Source organism: Conger conger, chromosome 4, assembly GCF_963514075.1.
Source record: "Conger conger chromosome 4, fConCon1.1, whole genome shotgun sequence".
NCBI lineage: Eukaryota > Metazoa > Chordata > Actinopteri > Anguilliformes > Congridae > Conger > Conger conger.
This window is the reverse complement of record NC_083763.1, coordinates 27,473,058-27,489,920: the sequence shown is the minus strand read 5'-3', so window position 1 is coordinate 27,489,920 and position 16,863 is coordinate 27,473,058. Positions and strand designations below refer to the sequence as shown.

General features: G+C 43.8%; 1 protein-coding gene across 5 annotated transcripts in view; it reads left to right on the top strand.

Moving 5' to 3' along the window:
- The window catches only part of LOC133127769 (zinc finger protein 521-like), a 171,889-nt gene extending 158,554 nt beyond the window's left edge, over positions 1-13,335 (top strand). For all 5 annotated transcript variants that reach the window (XM_061240922.1, XM_061240927.1, XM_061240923.1 and 2 more), the window contains one exon: positions 11,967-13,335. In XM_061240922.1, the coding sequence (XP_061096906.1) occupies positions 11,967-11,996 (30 nt within the window). In that variant the 3' untranslated portion in view covers positions 11,997-13,335. The remainder of the gene's footprint in view (positions 1-11,966) is intronic.
- The last annotated feature ends 3,528 nt before the right edge of the window (positions 13,336-16,863 follow it).

The following is a 16,863-nucleotide window of genomic DNA, read 5'->3' as shown; positions in this document are numbered from 1 at the left end:
ATGAAATGGTTAATTGTGAGAGTGTCGTGTTTTTACTCTGGGTTCTAAGGCGAGGGGGTCCCACAGATCCTATCTCCCTCCCAGTGACAGGTAGAGTACATTTCCACCCTCTCCCTAATTATAAAATGTAGCCCAGGGCTAGTTCCCCGCACAGACCTACCCCCCTGCACGGATCTTAGAGAAGGGCCTTGGAGGATGCCATTAATTATGGAGTTTATTCATAGTCTTCATTTAGTGTGGAAAAGTGACTGTGTTGACCACACCTTCTAATTGAGCAGGTGTTTTTTTTCTCTCTTTTTTTTGGGTGGTGATGGTGGTGGTGGTGGGGGGGGGGCGGGAAGGTTTTTTTATTCTGTTTTCTACCCCGTCACTCCCTCTCCTAATGAGACCTTTAATAAGACTACAGAAGCCATTTCGGCAGAGGCAAAACAGCGGGATTAAGGCATTACGCGTTCGGGCAACGTTCGCTTGTCTGGTTAGACGTGGTAATGAGTGTCATTTGCAGCTGAAAAACAATGCGTGGTAAAAGGAAATGTTTTACTTTGTTCCTCAATAAACCTGAATCTCAGTGCTGGTCGCAAAGAGATACTTAAAAGAAATTCGGAAATGCAATTATCTGAAAATCTCTTTATGAGTGAGTAAATAATGTTGAGTCATTCATGAGTTACATTCGACTGAACAGAAGAGTGAAGGAGTAAATTATTTTGACTGGGTGAGCAAGTGAGAGAGAGTGTGTGTGTGCGTGTGTGTGTGGTTCTGGTGTGTAATTATGAGTAAGTGAATACATGAGTGAGTGAGTGTGCATGTGAGTGAGTGAGATGGAGTGAGTATGTGTAACTGAGTGAGTGAGTGTGCATGTGAGAGGGAGTGAGTAAATCATTTAAAATGAGTGAGCGAGTGTATATGTGAGAGTGAGTAAAAGTAATGATTGAGTGAGTGTGCATGTGAGTGATTAAATCATTTAAAATGAGTACGTGTAGTATGAGTGAGTGAGTGTGCATGTGAGTGAGTGAGAAGGAGTGAGTAAATCATTTTAAATGAATATGTGTAGTATTAGTGAGTGAGTGTGCATGTGAGTCAGTGAGAAGGAGTGAGTACATCTAAATGAGTGAGAGGGTGTTCATGTGAGAAAACAAATAATTATGAATGAGTTTGGGGTGCAGCAGTTCACAAAGGTATTAAAATAGCTATCAAAACATAATCAAATCATGACCAAAACAAACAGGTTTCACAGGTCTTCCTTAAAAAGGATAAATATTATTGATAGTTTCAAATAAAAACTAATCTTCACATTAAAGATTAAGTCTATCAGCATGAAATATTTTCATTAACTCAACTTGCATTTGAACTATATAAACAAGAGAAGAAAGAGTAGATTAATTCATTTGAATCTAGGATTTGAGGTTGTTAGTGCTTAAAGAAAGTTTGTCCACGTGAAATTGAAATGTTGTATATTACAATATCAAAATGAAAAGAACATGGTGGAAACTCAGGTTACCACTTTACCAAATTTGTGCTTCTTGTGCTTGCAATGGGTACATGAGGTTGACGTCAAGGTAGCCATTGTGTTAAAATGCTTTCCATTAGCATATGGCTCACTAGCGAAGTAATATTTGTTAACATTATTGCTCCCAAACAGCAGACTTTAGCGATGTATTGTAATTCTCATTCATTTGCCATTTCGCAAAAAACTGACCAACTGATTGGTGCTTCAGCTAAACTGCACTGCAATTTCCCTATGCGCAAAAAAAGAGTTCTTCTCGATTTAATGATTGCAGCATGAGTTAGCTGATGTTTGTATTCCTTATTTTCAGTGTCCTTTATGTGACTTTTTTTTTTTTAAACACGACTTTATGTGTGCCTATTTTGAAAATATAGCTAGGCATAAAAGCAGATTTTTGAAGCAAGCGAGCCCAACCGATACCTGACCTGACACGTGCAAACGGAACCGAGTGCTACGGTTGTTTTTACAAGACGAGATTGATAATGAGTAAACGCGCATGTCGGCAAGTGAGCGGGTGAGTAATCCTGAGCGAGCAAGTGTGCGTGTGAGCTAGCGAGGGACTGAGCACGGTTTAAAAGGCTCTCTCGCGGGACCGGTGTGAGACGTGGGAAGGTAAACAATGGAGCACTCGTCCTGCGGCTGCTCGTACCTCTGCCCACCCCACCCCTCGCTGACCTCCCCGGGCCCCTGGCCTTGACAAGCGAGGACTGCAGGCAAGTGTGCAGCTGCTCCTGCCCCCTCCTGGGCCCCTCTCTCACGTGCCACCCGCCCCCCCCCCCCCCCCCAAAGAAAGACCAGTGCAACGCTGGAGCGTCAGAAACCAGGAGTCTGTGACACCAGGACCAAAGGGCTGTAATTTAAAAGCAGGTTTTAAAATGGAAGACGGTTCCCTCTTTGTCTGGAAGCCCCCCATTTGATGGTACGGTGGCAGCGACGCGGCGCTCTGAGCAAAACAATGTTCAGCCATCGTCTTCAGCCGCGGGGGCCCTATTTCTTCTCCGCAGCGCGGCTTTTCATCACCATCGCAAAACTTGGCCGACAAAAAAAAAAAAAAACAGAGGAAGACAAAACCATTTTTGTTAATTGCGAGACGTAGTCGCTGAAAACTTTTCTGGAGTTTTAAAATTTCAGCGCTGACTGCATGGCCCAAGGTTAAGCTTTCCAGTGCATTGCGAAAAAAAGGCACATTCTCTTTTCTCGTAGTCCTCTGCTCTGTGGCAGAAGGGAATTGGCTTGCTTGTTAAACGACTCACAGACATTAGGGAATGGGACAAAATATGTCAGGATCCATCTTGCGTTTTTACACAATAGTCTTCTGATGAAATTTGAAAGTGCATTTGTATGAAAGGAAGAGAGGGAGCGGGTGGAGAGGGAGAGGGAGAGAGGGAGCGAGGGAGGAGAGAGAGGAGGCAGTGCGGCAGACAGGGCATGATTGACAGCAGGTTATTTGGATGCTGGTAACTCAATCTTCCCTCAGTTGCACGGTCATAGCAGCAGTGAAGGACATCTGATTATTTCAACCATTAAAGGGCCGGGTATTTAAGTGCTTTCACTGAAGGACACAAAAGGGTGTGTTCAGTGAAAGCCACTTTCCAGGAAAGCAGAAGAAAAGCATCTTTAAAAATATATATGAAATAGGTTTCAAAGAGGACACCTTGATATTTTCCCTGCACTGTGAAAAGGCATTTCTGAAAACATGCAAGATCCTTTTATCAGGTTCAGCTCTCTGCATATGTAGCCACAAAATTAATAATATTTGTTGACACACATGTACAACTCGTGTTCATTCTTCGGAGCCTATCAAAGGCCGGGAAATCGAGTTTGCCAAGAGAGCTCTGGTATGTTTTATTGCTATGCAAAGCGCATGTGCGTTGTTATGTACGCTGTTCTGCTTTTCAGTTGTTGTCGGAAAGCACCGGACCTATTCTCCCCAACAGACTGGGAATCAAAAGTACCCGCGTTCCTCTTCATTGTTTTCTCAGTCTCTCCCACGGCAAGTATGGAAGTGTTGCATCTGGCCTAAGTGGCATTTTGTCCTAGGCTGTCTCCCAAGCACCACCCCCCTCCCCCCACCTCTAAGAGTAAAAGATCACGAAAACAACAACTTGGCCTCATTCTTCCTTTATAGCGATATCCTGAGCGTTACCTGTTGTTCCCGAATCCCTTTAGTTTGCCCACTCCAGGAAGCCTGTGGGGAAACACAACCCCCCCGCAACCCCCCGGAATGGTATGTCCATAACTCCCCGGGGGAAGCACTTCAAAGGAGATGGTCAGTTTCCAAGGAGACTGAGCCCAGCTGCAGCCAAACAAAAGGACGAGGCCTTGTCTCACATGGGTCTGATAAGTGTCGACTGTGTCAACTACACACAGCATTTTTTCCTTTTTTTTTTGTCTTCAGCCAAACTGGACAGCGGGTCCCTTGGCGATTTTCCAAACCAGGAAGGAATTCCACCACCCCCAGCCTCCCTCTCCCCTCTCTTGCAGTAGACCGGCGAGCAGTTGACATCTCTCAGGGTGTTCTCCTTTAACACACAAAAAAAAGAAAGAGAAATTACTTTGGGCTGAGTCAATACTGGCTTGGCTTCAAACACCATAACCTCTCGAACCAAAAGTGACTCTGTTATTCCCTCTGACTTTGTAAAGCCCGGCTCTGAACTCTTGAATGTTTGTGTCTGGTGTGGAAATACAGACTGCTTCTCCCCCAACTGTCCATTGCTATCACTGCTGTTGTTTTTGTTGTTGTTTTCATTTGAGTGACAAAGTAGACAAAGCTATGTCTGCTATGGGGAAGGTTTTCTCAGAAAGCTCAGTTCCCTGTAAAGAAAAAGGTCATTAAACAGATTTAAAAAGCTACAAGAACCCGGGTGTGGGAAATGTGTTAGTAACACGTGAAGTGTGTCACAACTGGAAATAAATCATTGTAAGATAAGTCTTGTAGCCTTTATTTTAGTGCACTCTCTGCCACCCGCTCTCTCCAGCCAGTTTTTTCTTTGTGTGCCTGCCTCCTTTTGGTTGTTTTTGTGTTATATTACATTTAAAATATTAATGAATAAAGAGGCAAAAAAAACACCATCATCAGCGCTGAGATCATCTGAACAAACGGGGAATCAGCAAAAACGAGCTGGATCAAAGGCGATTTGTCCTCTTCACTGCAGATATCGCACGATCATAATTAAACAGTTCGAGAGGATGTGTGCTTATGCTTTATTTGCAATCAAACAACCGTCGTGCTCTTCCACGGCATTGTGCTTGTACGCCTTCATTAAAATCTTGACTGATGACTCTGAATAAATTTCGGTTTCCGAGTTCCTGTGCGCAGAATGCAAATGAGTTTAGGATCAGATAATAATGAGCAGTTTGCTCTGCCAAAAAAACAAAAAAAAAAGCAAAGTGGCGCCCCCAGTTCAGCTATGGAAGCAATGTGCCTTGAAACACAAATAATTATGTATAAATATATATTTTTCAGATTTTTGACTGCAATTGGAAAAATAGCCAGTATATACAGTGGCTGTTTGTGGTCCTTGTTTAAAGAATGTTTGCTTTGGATGATTTGGGGAAAAAACCCTACTAAAACCCATATTGGGTTGATGGTGGGTTTGTGACCATGGGTGCTCTGAGATATCAATGGTTCCGGAATAGAGATAATTCAAAACGCTGGCATATGTTCCAGACAGTTTCAATTTCAAGAATGTGAATCATAATTGTGTCATTACTTACATTAATATAGTTTTGGTTTAATTAGGTAACTCTTGTTTAAATTACAAAATTAATTATTTTAGTGGGTATTTCAATATCACCAGTTCTTCCTCAACTTCTACCTCTTTATATGAAAATAAACTTTTTTTCCCACATACTGTATTCTTTTTTGATTCTAATTTAATTTTGAGAGAACCACATTTTGGTTTGACATTTGCATTGTTACTTCAGCAATAGTACAGAGTTTGACATTCATATGGCTTTGATGCGTACACTACTTCTGGTTTCAGTCCTCTTGCACATTTATGGTTCTACTGTGCTTGTAAACAGTGTTGTGTCTCATAAGTCGAAAAAAAGGTTGAGGTGTTCAGACATTGTTTTGCCCTCTCTAGATATCACTATGTGACTCCTGAGAGGTGATGTTAACTCAGGGGTCCACTATAGATGTCACCATGTTATCTCCTAGATATTAGAAAAATGCCATACAACAGGAAGCATGGTTTTGATCAACCGCGTTCTCCCAAAATTCCCTGCTGCCAGGCGACGTGTATATTCGCCTAATTTTAGGGGATTCTCAGAAGAACCGTTTTAAAAATTCCCTTCAAAGGTTACAGTATTGGATTTTTGGACACTCAATAAAGAACCAATAATCTTGGCACCGTAACTCATTTTTATTCCCATTAAGTGCTACACCTTTCACTGTACCAGATGTAAGCCTTGTGGGTATTTTCAGAAAAGGGACTGACATGCTTTCGTGCTTTCGCTTCCCCTGTTTCCTTTTGTCGAGCAATCAGTGTGTAAACTATTAGCATTTTTGAATTATGTTTTCAGTTCACAAGCGTGCATTGTTAATTGTTAATTGTGTTTGCGCCCTATGAGGTCTTACTCACCTGTTTAATATGTCAACAATACAAATGCTAAACGCATTCATTCCACATTTGTTTGCCATGTGTGGCGAGCAGAGTGCGTTGGGTGCTCACTGATGCATTGTGGGATAGCAGAGATATTTCACATATGTATTTATCTGTCCAGGAGAGCCTTCTTCTCAAATGCAGAATTTCTCCTCTCAAGACAGGTATTTGCATAGTCATAAATTATTCAAATTTAAGCTTCCGAATGCAAATGAGAGCACTGAACGGGAAGATAAGAGAGGAGATGAAGACGGGCCGTGGTAACCGGCGAAATGGCATGATGGGATTGGTAGCCATTAAGGCTCGTAAGATTGTCTTGTTAGCTTGAGTTATACAGGGTGATACAGGATGTGGAGGGCGTGGGACGGAACGAGGAAGCCCCCGACTAATTCGAGCAGAGAGCCGTTTGTCGGAAGCTAGCGTGGCCGTAATGAGGGACGGTCCCGAGCGTCATTTTGCGGGAGACGGAGATGGTCGCAGTCGCCGTCCCCGCAGAATGACTACAGTGTGCCTTGGTAGATGAGCTGGCTTGTCAGGACTGGGCTTTCTCCATGGTGTGAAATGAATCCCCCTTACTTTTCATAAGGACAGGTGTGTATGTGTGTGTGTGTGTGTCTGTGTGCTTTCCTTGACTCATGCGGATAGGTTTTCACCACCCTTGCTGCGCACACAAAGTCAGGCAGGACCTGGGTGTGTGTTCGTCCGTCCGTCCGTCTGTCCGTCTCCGTCATGGCGATTCCCGCCGAGAGCGTTGGAAGACAGGATCTGCGTCCACGGGGGGCAGCGTTCCGATGCAGGCGAGAGGCAGCACAATGACATCCGGAGAACTCCTCTAATGCAAAGTCCCGGAGGCCGTGATGTCATCAGCAGGGTGCTGTGTGGGTCGGCACAAGGAAATGGCTGTGATCTGACCTTTGTGGAGATACGCTCCTGGAGTGCCAGGGCTTTATGTGAGAAACCGGCCTGTAAAAACACAAGGACAAAGCTGCATCCAGCCCCTTCGGATGCCCTCCACGGACACGCACACTTCACCGTGCTTCCTTTGTTACTGATATAATTGTGAACTTCTCTCCGTGTCCGTCTGCTTGACCCTATTACGGAAAGGAGAAATCTATCTGTTCCCCCTCACCCTCTGCACAAAATAACACGGTCCAATCGCTTACGAGTGAGAGGAACAGCACAGCTTTGGTGGTTGTGAGTAGAGCTTCGCGGTGTACATTTCTAATGGAGTTCTTTGGTCTTTGGTCACCAGAACACTTATCTTATTGAAGGAGGTTTGGGGGTAATTTTATGTTGTACAGAATACAACATACTGTAAACACTTAACTCCTTTGTTTTAGCAGTTATGGCTGCATGAGTTTGGAACAATGCAGGAACCCTACAAATCGAATGGTGATTCTGAAGGCTTTCTTGCATTAGCAGGCCAAGTGCCAAATGCACATCAACCCACGACACTTCAGCGAATGTGGTCCAAACCAGAAGCGGGAGGTGATCAGCAGCATTGAGAGACAATGATAATTATCGGTTTGGAAATGATTGACCTTCTGGTTATTTTCCTGTTCCCGAAGGCCTTGCGTTGCCTTTAGAAAGTGCCTTAACGAGCCACACCTGTTGGCATTTGCATATCTTCTTGAGAGATGCTGCAACATGATGTAATCCGGTGAAAGTGGAGGTAACTTTCGCCATGATGCAAAAGGAGGAGGGCCTGCCCCTCAGCAGGTACGGCGGGTATCAACGGGAGAGCCGTTCCAAAAACCACCGCCGCCAGGCCTCAGGCCCCCAACAGGAGCAAAACAAAGTAGAGCCGATGAGATTTCGCCCCAAGGGTAGTGGAGAAAGACAAAGGCGGTGTGTGGGGGGGGGGGGGGATGGGGATTCTGGAGTCCCCCCGAATAGCCTTACCATGGATATCTGGAGCCACGTGAGAGAGCTGGAGAAAGAGAGGGAGAGAGAGAGGAGGAAAAGAAGGGGGAGATGGATGACCCGAAAAGCGAACAAAGGAAAGAATAAACAATATATCCGCCGCGTGCCACCTGGCAGGTACAAAAGGGAGGTGAAACGATTTGTCCGCTCTGTCAGGAGCGTCGTCTCCGATGGCTGCCCGCGCGTTTGACGCCGCCACGTCTGGGCCAGCACCGTCAGGCACACGCGACCGGGAACCATCCCCCCGTCAGACCTGGAGAGGTGGGGTGGGGGAGGCAGGGGTGAGGGGAGGGTGGAAGGGGGGTGGGCAGGTCCCCTCGAATCGCTGAAACCAGGTCGAGCCGCAGCTCTGGGAGAGAGCACCGGGGGCGGTGGCGGGGGGCACCGGGACTGTAAAGCTCATTTGCGCGTAGGAAGAGCGAAGAGCCCCCAGCATGTCGGGCCCCACCGCGGAGCCACCTGTCACCCAGAGCCGGCCCGGACGAGGCCGCTCTGTCCCAGCCGAGGTCCGAAATTAAATGGCGCCCACCCCCTCCTTCCGCCCTTCCGCCCCACTCTTCGCCTCTCGTCGTCTCCCTTTGTCTCTCGCGGCATTATTCATCGTTTATGAGCGCCGTTCTGCGGTGCCGCCAGACAAAACACAGGTGTTTAGGGTATATCCCATATTTCTTTATTTTTCTCTGTCTTCTTTGCTGGGTCTCCTCGGCGGCCTTCGCGAAGCAAAAAATCCAAACAGCACAAAATGGCTCCACCCCTCTGGTCCAATTATGTTTTTGGCAAAGGGAGAGAGGGACCGATATGTGCAGGGGATGTTTCATTACTGCTTTCCTGGAAGCACTGCACCTTTAGACATTATAGAGGTATTTTTTGAGGGGAGGGGTGAATCCACCTTTGCATTTGAAAATGTGTTGCTTTTTAGTCCAGTAGCCTTTCTCACATACAGACTCAGTATAGAATACGCCCATGAATCACAGGATTAGGGAGATGATTCACACATGAAGTACACCACAGATTAGCCAAAGAAATTCTCACAAACCGGAGATCACATGCGCGTACGCACACACACCACACACAGGAATCACATCACTGCGTTCGGTCTTTTTTGCTGTTTTAAGCATACAAACGTATATGCTTGATATTTTTTATACCGATTAAAAAACAATTCGCCAACAATACGTATAAAACGGTAAAAGCGTCAAAGAGCGTCTTAAACCGCAGCGGCCGAGAAATAAGCGGCCGGCTTCCCCCCTCGGTTTGCCGTCAGTCGAGAAGCGCGGGTCCACTCGAGTGCAGCACACCGCGGAAAAAAAAGAAGAAGAAATCGAATAAAACCCGGCGCAGGACTGCTGCAAAAGTCCTTTTAATGCTGTCCTTGAAAATGCCTTCGCTGAGAAATTCCTCTAATGTTTAGGGAGAAGGTAGAATGCGGTATATGTCAGCCGGGTCCCACAGGGTTTGATTTTGTACTCTAATAGCTGTTACGAGCCCACATTATAGCCGAGGAGTAATTTTCCTTGGGGGTGCCCTGCTCGCTTTGTGTCAATATTCTGGCATTTGAAGTCACGTACTGTATATGCTTCTGGGAGTAGCTCAGGAGCCAGGCAGACTCGTAATGGTCTGCATTCATTAATAAGGCTGCAGCTCCTGTCCCTCCATTGCCCAGAACAGGGATGGCTGGCTGGTCCTGGGGGACCCTCCCAGACACACTTAAAGAAGCTTTATTTTCAAGCGGGCAGGAGATGAAATGGAGAAGTTGCAGGCACATCCCGGAGTCAGCGCCGGCGCACCGGAGCACGCGGCTAACCTTAGAGGGTCGGAGAGCTGCTCGGGTCAAAAGACTTATTATCCCGCCTGTCGGAAAACCAATTGCCTGGCTAAAAAGAAAACCTGCCGAGGTGTTTAAACGCTGGATGGTAATGCAGGGGAACGTGACGGGCCGGGCCGCTGTCTGTTTTCCTACAGCGCCGGGGGGGGGGGGTTCGTTTTTTTTTCTTTCTTCCTTCTACTGGTGACGGGAATGAAGGCGGTCGTGTTTCCAAGGCGCTAACGCTTCGAAGCGCTTAACGAACGTGAATGTGCCAAGTGAAGACTGCTCTGTTGTAGCTACGTAGGTTTCTGTATAACGGAGTGTATCCTTGCGCTCTCGGCTTTTTGCTAGCGTGTTTGTGTCTGCGCGTGTGCGTGTAATGTGGGTCCACGCCGTAGAATCAGACCTTGTACTCGAGTAACAGTACAGTCAGTGTGTTAGTGAGGTAATTCTCGCCGGCAGGTGTAAAGAGACGGCACTGTCAAAAAGTCCAAGGCCCCGCTTTTTTTTCATTTTTTTTTCACGTAGTGCGGCAAGTGGGGCGTGTAGTTTGCATTAAAGGGATTAGCAGCCACTTCAAAAGATGACCTGGATTCTGCCCACCAGGGACACCAGTCATACATCTCCAGGCTCATACCTCCCTTTAAAGAACTTCAGCCTGGCTCTGCCCCCTCCCTCTGCACAGCCAGTCATAGCAACCAGCGCATGTGTGAGTGTGTGTATGTATGTGTGTTTATGTGTGTGTGTGTGTATGTATGTGTGTATGTGTGTGTGTGTGTCTGTGTGAGAGAGGTGTTGGAGCGCACTAGACATTCCTGGATGCAGGCCACATTAAAACCCACTGTATTTCACATAATAAGGTATTATACACGAGGTGCTAATGAGAGGTGAGGCACTGTCTCTCTGTTGTCTCAGGCTACTGTGTTCTTTTACGGATGTGTAGCTCTTTTATACCGTTTTCCCTTCAGTTCCTCTGACAATAAACCTCTCCTGTATACGGTTTTATACTGTATTTTTTTGGGTAACCCTACCACCGACATCCCTCCGTTCCTTAGCAGTTCCTGAGGATTAAATTGTCACTATCTGTTTTCAGCAGAGCCGTGTAATTGCGTCAGGCAATCACTTAACTGAACCCAATCTTGGACAGTGCTGGAACATATTGATTAGGCCATTGATTTGAATGCAAATTGAAGACATTTCATGACAAATTGGATTTAAATGTATGAACACCACAGTAATCCAGAGCAAGACACTAACACTTCATCATATACCCCAACCAATTATTTTTTTAATTAAAAGGTGGCTGTGTATCATACAAATCAAGTTCTTAATTCTGACATGTGACACTGTGCAGGCAAAACTGGGATGTACATTAAATATAGGCCTAAATGAATTGTATTTTTGGGGTGTACAGTATGTTGTTTGTATATTGTTTATGTTTGAAAACGAGCATGGTATTGTAAAGAAAACAACAGCACCATTATTCTAAGATCATGAGTGGGTCTTAAGCAGCTGATTTCAGTTTATTCACCTCACCTGGTCTGTTTTTGCTGACTTCTGCTCTCGAGGACAAGGCTGTACACCCTTGTATTCCGTCAACTGCAGTTTTAATCGTCACTGTGCTGCTACTGTTGACTAACACACATATTTGGTTGCCTATAATTATTCAGGTCAATTACATTTTACTTGTATAGCACAGGTATGTTGTCACAAATATGTGTGACAATGTAAATTCAAAATTTTGCCATGGCAGCATAAGGGGACCACAGTGGGACAATTTTTGGGCCATATTTGGTAGGAGCTTTGGTAACCCAAGACAGCCCAGCATTATGTTGTTACAAAAGCAATGATGCCTGTGGTGGTATTTTCAAATGGAATATTCCAGAGAAATATCTGAGATAATATTTTGAAATTCCTTAAGTAAAGATTTGGCTTTTTAGTGGAATTGCATTTTCCCTACAGAATTTCAGAAGGTGGTAGACTATGCAGTGGCGCATACAGGTGACTTGAGATTTCCAAAGCAACATTAAAGTTCCATTTCCATTTTTTTAAACTGGGATGTTCTTCTTTTCTTGGGAAGTACAGTCAAATTAATGCAGATTCCATCTCTTTTCCTCTCCTACAGAACCACACCATGAGCCAGCACAGCAGCTAATCCTCTCCCGGAGCCCAACTCTTCTGGAGGACTTCTGAGAAGGCATCGAAGTGGGGGGAAGAATGAACAAGATGGCCCATTACCATGGGTGTCTTTCTTATTCTTTGCACGGAACTTTCATTGCAATTGTACACGAGAAAGAAAAACCGCGTATGGTAACAAAAAAAAACTAAAAACTATTATCTTTAAAAGAATGCAAAGCAGGGGTCAGAAAAAAAAAAAAAACCTTTGGACAGTGTGTATTTTCCGTTATTTTTTAAGCATCAGGCTGACTTGTAAATAGAAGTACTCCGCGTGTTGTTGAACTCCAGCTACCGAGCAGTTATACTATGCCCCTGGTTCAGAGCTGAAAGCGCCCCTTTCCGAGGAATGTCCTCACCAGTCAGGAAAGGAGCGGGATTCCCCTATTTGGGAACGGACTGGCGTGGGTGCGGCGGGAGGGCGCCGATTCCGACAAAGGAAGGCTGTGGGTGTCCCGTCCGTGACGGCGTTCCTGTCGGACATCGGGTTGATCAGAGATCGGCTTGTTTCGGGGCAGAACGCTTTGATGTATGGCTCAGTTGTAGATCCTCTGAAAGTCCCACAAGAAAAGAAAAAAAAAAAAAAGAAAAGGGGAAAAAAGAGATGACCTCATGCATAAATCTCATTATTGCAGAGGGGAGGCCAGACGAGAAAAGTGGATTATTTAATGCGGTCTGTCGATGTGCAGAGTTCAAACAAAAAAGCATTCCCATATATGCAATAGTGATGACACAGATTGGAAACACATCTTTTTCTTGTGGAAACGGTCTGACTCGTAAGCCTACCTTAATAATCCCGGCACAGAGAAATCTCAAGTCAATTAAGCCAACCTGTATGTTACTGTTATTAATGTTTACTCTCTAGCCTGGACCTGGAGATTACTGGAATTGTTTTTTTGCAATAGGAAATAAATCCAATTTACCTTCAGGTACTAGAGTGTGCTTTTATTTCTTCCTCTTCAATTTTGATGATGTAATTACAAAACCCTGTCCTTCTTTGCACTCTTGGATTTAGTTCCAGTCCTCTACCCTCTTGGCTTTTGTGACATTCCATTTCTCCTTTGGAAGCTGTAAGCTGTAAGCTGTAAGCAGAGATATCACATTCCATTATTTAAGATTTTAGTATTATTTGATCTTGAGACGCACTTTTATATGGAAGCATAATGTCTGACATTTTGAAATCTTTTCATTTTTCGGATAACTGGAACTATCCTCTGCGGCAGGACTTTGGAATATAAAAAAAATGTTATTAAATATGTAATGTACAAATATGGACAAAGTTCTGCATTTGGCAGAACTCATTTTTTGTGTTGCACATGTGAAGCTTATTAAAAGTGTATGTGAAAAGAACTCTGAAGTCCTTTTGTGTGTGCACTCCTGCAAAACAAATCTCAAACACATAGCCTGCTTACAAGAAGCAGAACTACTTAAAGTAATATTTGTAGACCACTCATATGAATTCATCTAATTCTCTCACACCCAAAATAAATGGGTGTAATTTGAACCTCCGATTCTCTGCAAAGAACAAACAACAACTCTGGCAAATATAATATTTACAGTTATAATTATGATATTTGATATAATTTAGAATATTTACCAATTATCAGTACAAGATTTTGGATTCTTGGTGAAAAAGTGAAAATTTTTTCCATCATTTGCAGCATAAAATAATAAATGAGATTTGCTTTAATAAAGAAAAATAAACTGATTCTACAAAAATGTAATATTGCTATTACTTTCCATACTGTACATTCACTGAAATGTAATATTATCAAATACAGTACTACCTACTTATTGACTGCAAAAACAGTCAGGTATCCTCTCATGAGTAACATTCCTCTCACAATGACAAAAGTTGAAACCAATGGCAATACCAATAATGGTATAAAAAACTAACAAATGTCAGCCATTGCACCTTTTCTGTAGTTTAATATGTTCACCCTGCAGAGCGGAAAATGATACTTTTATTTTATACTTTTCTGTTTTATACAGTATATGCCAATGGAACCTCATTGTTGAAGTAAGTATGATATTCAGTTAGGAGGAGGTAACTCACAAGCTTGTCATGCCTTGGTTGGAGTTAGCCTCAGTTAATTTTGTTGTGGTTCTGCCTCCTGCTTCAGCTAGTGAACATTCACTCCACTTAAACCCAGTGTGCATGATAGCAGCGGTAGGTAACCCAGGACTAGCCCTAACCACTAAATTGTTTCATAATCAGGCTTAATGATTGCAAGCAGGCCTGGACTGGAGGTACTCAATGCATCTGATCAAACTGCCATGGAGATTGGATTCAACCAAAAATCTGAAACTTATGCAGTCCAAAACCAGGGTTGTCCTGTATTTTAGCACCCATGGTAGCCTGTGTCCTCGTCACACCCTCTGAAGACCGAGTACATGGGCCAGGCTGAATATGCTTTTATATTCTGTGATTTTTGGGTGTGCATTTGGTGTACAGTACCCATAACACTCAACCTTTTGCAGCATCAATTTATTCACAGCATCCTTTTTAAGTGAATTTATTATACAAAATTAGTAACTTTCGCTTTGTACCTGATCCATTGTGTTTCCCTCTCAAAAGCTAGCTTCACCTCTGATAGCCCAACTTCAACAAGGGCTAAAGCAGTGGGCCTCACTCCTGGTCCTGGAGAGCCACAGGGTGTGCTTGTTTTTGTTTTCTCCTTAATATCAGCAACCAATTCAGACCCAAGAACCTAGATGAGGTAACTGTGTAACTGCTTTAATTGATAAATGAAGTGCTGATGTAGCAGGGTTAGCTTGGCTAGTTTGCTAATAAGCATATTGAAGTGCAGGAAAGTGAAGGAACATCGTTGCCCTTGGCTAGGGTCGATTTCTTCTTTGACTGGTAACGTATTTGTCCAACAAATATTTGGATGAGTGAGAGGCCGGGGTTCAAATTCCATGTTGGACTTAGGTAAATCTCTCTCGTTACACAGAGTAACAACAAAAGTCAGCACACCCTGAGTGAGGACCACTGGGCTAAAGCATGAACATGATGACGGACACCCATTAGAACACAGAGAGCCACCAGGAATCCTGCAGTAGCCACAATGACCTTAGTTAAGACTGACTGCAGGTTTACACTTGGCAGTGAATCCTGATCTCACTCACAACTCCAAACGTAATGAGCACGTGTCCAGCCAAGGCTGCCCAGAACATGGCCAATGGACAGGGCATGAGAAATTTAGCTCTCTTGGCTCTGCCTTTTACCGGCCCCATCTGATATTATTTTATGATTTTTCGCATCTGTTATCTCCGATTTTCTGATTGCATTTGCTTTCCTCTTGGGTCTAAAGGAAATAATCTATACCGCAGCTTTTACTGGTCCTGAATCGTTGAAATACTCATTTTGACTCGATTTAACCCACAGTTTGTCTACCAAGTACGGGATAAAGTTTATGCTCCTAGTGCTAGCTACGATGCCAATGTCATTTTGTCATTGGCATATTTAGAAAGAAATAGATTTGATGACTTTTGGATATGTATTGTCATGGAAGTATAATAAGATTGCATTAGTAGCCTAATGTTCCTGAAATATGTCCAAGCTGAGCTCTCTTCCAAGCCAGAACGTTTTGCGGCTCCACCTGTTTTTTGACTCCATGGCCTAATATGGCTCCCAAACCAAAGTTTGGCCTTGATAACTCCATTAATGATTACCACAATGGTCACATTGAGCGTTTCATACCAGAACTGAGTATAGCTCAGTTTTGGAGGTGGATCATTTGGTTGGTTGGCCACTGATGCACTCCCACTTTGATAGTGTAGAAACAACCAAGCCGTGTGAAAATAATCAAACCGAGCCAAGTTATTTTGATGCAGGGATACAATCACATGGCAACCGACATTCGGAGGACGTGAGGTAAATGGTAAATGGAGCACTTTTACAGCGCTTTTATCCAATGCCCTTCACAATTAATACCTCTCATTCACCCATTCACACACGCTCACACACCAACGGTGATTGGCTGCTATGCTATAGGCAGGGAGCAGATAGGGAGAGGGGGTAGAAGACACCTCTGACTATTGGCATGAAATTATATTTAATTTTTAAATTTTTTATACTCAAGGCAAGGAACCAGCCATTGGTGGGGAAGGAAGTGTGACAAGCACCTGAAGTCCCGAGACACACGGAGGGAACTGTTATTAATAACTCTATGTCTCCTCTCCCTGTACACAGTCCTGCATATTCATTCACTCCAGGCCAATTAGTCACTCCCCCCTTCCCCATCACCGAAGGTGTATTCAGGGGTTTGGAGGCGGGGAGGTGGAGGAATATGCCCTCTCCAAGGCCCCCTCAAATCCTCCAAACTCACATGGCAACATCTGTCCTCTCCATTGATTTATAATTGTCATTAGATCAACCCTCTGTCCGTGCCAGAGTAGCTTTCATATCCAATAGTTCTTGTCAAGCTCACAATCACAATCGCGTGTGTAGGGGTAGTTTGTTTTAGAGATTTAGGGCATGCTCTTGTTTTATTATGGTTTTCCTGTGTTCATTTTCTTTTTCGCAGGTTTAAAAGGTTTTATGTTACACACACACACATATTCAATAAATTGTATAATTCAATTACTTTATATGTTATTAAAGGTAATTACAGGAAAACTTTGCGTTGAAGGGAATATACATATTCAAAATCCAGATTTCTTGAAAACCTATATCCGAATAATACCCTTATTTTAAACTTGTCTTGAAAAATTTTTGGGGTGATATATCAAAGTATACAGTACATGCAAAAACATATTGAATATCCTTTATGACTCATTCACATAAGCATTTTGCTTACAATGTACTGAAGAATATCCAGAGACAATTTTATTTGTATAGACAC